This window comes from Nicotiana tabacum, chromosome 3 (assembly GCF_000715075.1).
Source record: "Nicotiana tabacum cultivar K326 chromosome 3, ASM71507v2, whole genome shotgun sequence".
NCBI classification, from domain to species: Eukaryota; Viridiplantae; Streptophyta; class Magnoliopsida; order Solanales; family Solanaceae; genus Nicotiana; species Nicotiana tabacum.
This window is the reverse complement of record NC_134082.1, coordinates 33,379,659-33,386,344: the sequence shown is the minus strand read 5'-3', so window position 1 is coordinate 33,386,344 and position 6,686 is coordinate 33,379,659. Positions and strand designations below refer to the sequence as shown.

Below are 6,686 nucleotides of genomic sequence, written 5' to 3'. Positions count from 1 at the left end.
TTTTAGGATGTATAAAACAATATTGTTTTCATGCTTATCAACAAAATTACTACATTTATACTACAATTAAGCTACAATACATGTTGAAAAAAAATTGACTACAAAATTTTCTATTCATCTACAGTTTATCTACAAAGATTCTACAAAATTGTATATGACACAGTTTATCTTTATTTTCATGCAGGTTCGTCTGAGACAATACAGTTACTTGATATGCCAGCCTCTCCCGTCATAGAGGAATATCAAAGTGAAATAATAACTGAAGGTACACAAAGTGTTATCGAAGAAGGACAAGTGTATCAAGACAAGCAAACAATTGCAACTGCAATGAGGCACTATTTTGTCATGCACAAGTTTCAATTTTGGGTTAAAAGATCTAGCCACAGAAGGTATGAAGATATTAATTGTAAAAAGACCTTTATAAACAATATTTTCCTTGTGATATGTAGATGAAAAATAGTTATATTGTATAGTGTGTTACTTTATGTTAAAACAATCATTTTGTTAAATCTACATTGATAACCTGTATTATAAATGTATTTTTTTGTAGCTACTGGCTCATATGCGTTGCAGAAAACTGTAATTGGCACTTCAAGGCAACATCAATTAATGATTCTGTAATGTTCAAGATCATGAGTTTCAACCGACAACACACATGCACCTATATGAACGATACATTCATATAGCGCAACCGTATTGCAGTTGTAGTTGGTAGCATGGTCATGCCAAAGTGTTGTGATCCTAAGACAATTTACACACCAAAGGACATACAAACTGACACGTTGTCCAACACGGAGTGAACCTAAGCTACATGCAACCATGGAGGACAAAGGAAAAGGCTTTACAGTTATTGAGAGGTCATCCGGCTAACGCCTACAACAAATTACCAAAATATTTTTATATTCTTGAGAAGACGTATCCTGGTTCAGTTGTTAAATTGAAGAAGACAACAGATGAATGCTTCTTATATGCATTTGTTGCTCTTTGTATATCAATAAGTGGTTGGGAATATTGTAGACCAGTAGTAGTGGTTGATGAGACATTCTTAAAGACAACCTACAGGGGGATTATGCTGACAGCAAGCACAATGGATGCAGCAGGTAAAATTGTAGTTATTTTGTAGGCAGTTTATAAATTGTAGATACTTTACAGTTTATATGTATTTGTGTTTTTATATGCATTTAGATATATTGTAGATATTTTGTATATGTATATTGTAGTTTATATGTATTTGTGTTTTCATATGCATTTTCAAATCTGCCAGTTAATTATTTTTTTACTAATAATATAGGTACAATATTGCCTTTGGCATATGCTGTGGTTGATTCGGAAAACGACGCATCGTGGAAGTAGTTTTTTGAGCAATTCAAGCAAGCATATGGTGAAAGAACTTCAATGTGTGTTGTTTCAGATAGGAATGAGAGTATCCTGAAGGCAACATCAATTTCCTATCCGGGCGTGCCACACTACTCTTGCGTGTGGCATATTTGGACAAATATAAGGGCAAAGTTCAAGAAGGGTCATCTACAATTAAATGAATTGTACTTTGCTACAGCAGGGTCATACACTCTGGATGAATTTAATGAAATGATGTCGAAGATTGAAGAGATATACCCGCGTGTTAAATCATACCTCTATGATATTGGCTATCATAGATGGTCAAGAGTACATGCAACGGTGAATAGAACTTGGACTATGACATCAAACATTGCCGAGTCGTTGAATGCTGTAACAAAAGAGGCAAGAGAGCTGCCAATATTTGACCTATTAGAGTATATGAGGACACTTCTTGAACGTTGGAGAGAAGTTATTGAAGGCAAATGGTACTTTCACATACCTTGGGTACAAATTCAACAAAGAATTGGAGAAAAACAGTACATTATCTCAGAAACTTAGGGTAAGATCTGTTTATTTGGTGCAGAAAATTAATTAATTAATATATATTGTTTCCAGATTGTAGATAAATTGTAGACAAATTATAGTTAATTTGTAGATTGTAGATAGTTTGTAGATATAATTGTAGATAAATTGTAGATAATCTATTTTTATGATTGTAAATATTTTTCTTTCTGTTTGTTATGTAATTGTAGGTGAGAGCTTCAACAGATCATATCCATACTGTGATAGATGGTGTGAAGCGGTACATTGTGTGTCTTGAAAGCAAGAAATATAGTTGTGGCCAGTTCCAACTTGATGAACTTCCATGTCCGCATGCTTTGGCAGCTCTAAGGCACAGGAATGAAACTTATGAAAACTATTGCTCTCCATATTACACAAGGGAGAGCCTGCTGCGTACTTATGAAATATCAGTAAATCCCCTTCCCGATGAAAGCAAATGGAATGTGCCACAACATAGATCTGATGAAGTAGTAAATCCACCTACGGGAGAGAAAAAATAGTCAGGAAGACCTCAAAAGGAAAGATACAAAACATATGATGAACTAAAGTCAAAGAAGTACAAGGTGTCATGTGACAACTGTGGAGGTGAATGACATAACAAAAGATCTTGCAAGAATGCACCCAAAAAGAAATAAATATCGTGTAGTTAGAATAGTATTTCAAAATAATTGTTAGTGTGTTCAAGTTAACAGAATTTTGTGTGTAATCGTTTAAGTTTTGAAAGATCATAATGTAGTTAACTTCAATTTGTTTCTATGTTTGTTAACATGTTTTTCTGTATTGTGTCAATCATCTACCTCCATTTTTTACATTATGTACATAGCAGTTAATATTTATTATCCACAATATAACTACAAGTTAAAAAAAATTAATGTAACTTGAACTGACAGTTATATATAGAAAGTAAATACAACTGGAGGTATTCCCTACAAATTATATACACATATTCAACTATAAAATTATATACAATCTCAACATTCAGTGTTTCCAGATTGTGGATAATTTGAAGTTTTTTTGTAGATAATTTGTATTCTAACAACATAATAACTATTTTTAAGATAATGAAGAACAAGTGCTGTAAATATTAAACAACTGGAGATAAAACCACCAAGTTATTTTCAAGTGAACTACTAAACTGGATAGAAATTAACAAAACAAAAGGTCTGCTACAATAAAAATACAAAAGAAATGTTCAGAAAGTTGTGTACTATACTTCTCCTACAAACTAGCATCAACTAAATTACATAGACATGACACTACTTTTTCTTTCTCTGGACTCTTATTTTCTCATTCAATGTAGGTGCACCCTTCCTCCTTGCTAGTCTGCCTGTAACCTCACTTTCACTGATTGACCCATCTTCCCGCTTCTTTGTAGTGTAGTCCCATAGGAGCGCTCCATAGCGTCTACGATGTTGGTCAATATCAAAAAATTCTTCTGCGGGAATTGACAAATCTCCAAGGCTAACATACTCCGCAAATGCAGCAACAAATACACCACAAGCGCTGCAGAAACACAATTTTTTTTAAATATTTACCAAATAATTAGAAATAAAAAAAGAATTAAATGCATAGAAAGAGAGAATAGATCTTTTATAGTGACCCTTCTTTTTGCTGTGGAATATATGCAACTATCCACTGAATGTTAAGAGGGTCGGTAACAGATTTCTCGATGTATGCCTTTGTATTCATGAAGTTAATGTCCTTACGCTTCCCATACAAACCAGTGCATGACAGATACAAAGGGATAATAACAGAAAACTTTTCGACACAGGATTCAACAACATGATGGTTGTGTGAAGAGACCATGGAATCATACGCATAAAGTTACCTGTCTGCAATGTCGAAAATGACCAACACCCAATGGAATTTTTCTTTAATATTAACGGGTATTATGACATAGTCAACTTCATCCCATGCAACATTGACAAGTAGTCTATACCCCAAAATATATTCTGCAACAACATCTTGGGGTTTAACAACCGAATACTTCTCTTGTGGAGGTGAATTTATGAACTTTTCATAAATTTGTTCTATCCTGGTCTTGAACACACAATCCATTGTGGTAAACCTGGTCTTGTTATTGGGGCCTACTTGCCTCTTTTCCTCAAGTAATACATTATTATATTAATGTGCTGCACCCAAAAATAATTGGCATGTAAACAACAACTCAACTTTAAATAATCTACATAAAACTTACATTATAACTACAATTAACTACAAAAACAGAAACAAAAAATATCTACAATGATGTCTAAAAACAGCTCTACAGTTTAAATAAATTTACCTACAATTTACCTACAGTAAATGTACAATTTACCTACAGTTTAAGTACCTAATCTAAAAATAACTACAATTTACCTACACTTACTGGGCAAACATGTAACACAACATCTACAATCATGTCTAAATTATATCTACATTTTAGACTACAATTAATCTTGTAATGTTCTACATAAACTACAAAATAACTACAATTACACTACAAACAGTAAATACAGCAATAAAACTATTCTGTCCACAAAATACATATAGAATTTATACTATAGATAATCTTCAAATATGATACATAACATGAAACCTAAATATTAATTACACTACATACAATAAAGACATCATTTACAATCATGTCTATATCATATCTACACTTTATACTACAAGTCATCTTCATATATTATCTACAAAACAGAAGACAAAATATCTACAAATCATATCTTGGGAATAGACTCCTGATACTTACCGAGTCATTGAGGACTTGTCTGGGGTGAGCCAGCGAAAAGAACCATTCCTTCTTATCAACCTTTTCCACTCCAAGGTCTAACCAAGGCTTAATTTGGTTATCCTTTATGGAAAACGGAGCCTTCCTCCTATAACAACAAATAAATGACAAAAAACAATTGTAGATTGAATTAGATATGTAAAAGATAAATGCTGAAATGAAAGTGTCAAATTATGCATTCATACCTCTTTGAACCTTTGTCGCTAGACTGGTATAACTACTTGTTGAAGTTTTCTAAAATATTCGGATCTACATTTTCACCAATAACAGTAGTAAAAAGGTGTTTGAGGTAGAAAATTTTAGGTCCAACCGAGCTGCTACCCCCAGAACTGTATAGAGAGATAAATGGTGATCGGACATGCTTTCCCGGATGCCTTGTTGTCCCCGGATGCATAGGTGTTGCATCATCTTGTATGTGCTCGCCAAACATAACCAACTGGGATAAGTTGTCGGGCAACTCAAAATCATCTAGTGTGACCCCATTCTTCTCAACTCCTGATCCTTCTGAATCACCTAGATCCACATACTGTGCATCTGCACCTTCATTGTCATGTTCCTCAATGACCTGTTCTGACTGAGCTGCTACTGTCACTCCGTGAATTGGGGACTGTGCATTGGTATCTTCCATAACTGTAACAGAATTCATATCAATTTTAACAAGAATGTTAAAATTTATAAACAACAAGAAAATATCTCTGAGTGATAGTATGATACCTACTTTGTCTTCATCAGCTGCAACTTGAAAATGTGTATATAAATCACCATGTGCTGGAAGATTTTCTTGACCAACTGCACCTTCAACATGTTCTGTTTTATAATTAAAAATGGTAAATAATACTGGATAATGGTGGCTTGAAAGGTGTAGCATATGTGTAGCAAAATTGTAGATATTTTGTGAATAAGTGCAGATATGTTAATTATACACTGACACAAATTGTAGATATTTTGTAGGTATTTTGTAGATACCTGTTTTGCTGGTGCTTTCCTGCACTTGTTCCCCAATATTGAACTGAAAATGCTAATTGTCCAAGTCTTTTTGTTGGTCATTGTTTTTTGTTGAACTGCCAGCAAACTGAATGTTTTATGTTAGTTTGTATATATTTTTTCATTGTCTCAATTGTTTTGCTATAAAAATAAAAGTCAGATCTTACCTTTGTATCATCTTGCACATTTCTAATGTTTATCATTTGCAAGACAGACTGCACATAATCATTTATAAACACTCGAAAGCTATCGAGTTCTACAAAGACAGCTTTCCTAAAATCTTCAAGCTTTCTATCAACCTACAAGTTACAATATAGTAAGTTATTAACTTTATAACATGTCCTAACATACAATGCAAAAACATATGCAATTATATAAAGATATATATCAGAATTTACAAATTTATAGATATTTGGTAAACAATTTATGAAATGTAGATATATTATAGATAAAATGTAGATATATTGTAGTTTATATGTATTACCTGCTCAATTCCTTTTTCTAATTTACTGATCTTCTCAGCAATAGACTCATTGTCCTCTTCTCCATCTGTTTGTTTGGGTTCCAACATAGGAGGATCAGCATTGGGAACCTCAGATGTTTGTTCACCTTCTTGAACTTTGTACTCAATTTTGTCGGGAAAAATCAGCACTGCAATCTCTTCTCCAGATTCAACTATGTTGGTAAACTGAATGAGGAAAAATAAACTAGTTTGATCAAGGCAGAAAATGTAGAATACTTGTAGATATGTTGAAAGTAAATGTATAATCGTAATAAAAGAAACTATACCTTTATTCACTCAGGCTTTATCATCTTCTCTTCAAAGGCAGCTAACCAAATCTGCCCCTTAGTAGCTGACCATCTTAGTATGCAAGGTATTGAGTTAGAACATATTGTAGCTAGATCAGTGCTGACAGTAGAGCAACACTCATAAAGCCATACTTGCAATGCTAGTGGACATCCCCGTATGAGATAAGAATGTACATACGGATTTTGTCTGTGCCTAACAGATTCCATCATCTGGGTG

At 33.3% G+C, this 6,686-nt stretch overlaps 1 protein-coding gene across 1 annotated transcript; it reads left to right on the top strand.

Moving 5' to 3' along the window:
• Positions 1–811: 811 nt before the first annotated feature.
• On the top strand, positions 812–2,399 carry LOC142176024 (uncharacterized). Its single transcript, XM_075243062.1, has 3 exons — positions 812–1,100; positions 1,559–1,842; positions 2,091–2,399. The coding sequence occupies exons 1-3, from the start codon at positions 812–814 to the stop codon at positions 2,397–2,399; spliced, it is 882 nt and encodes a 293-aa protein (XP_075099163.1).
• Positions 2,400–6,686: the final 4,287 nt, after the last annotated feature.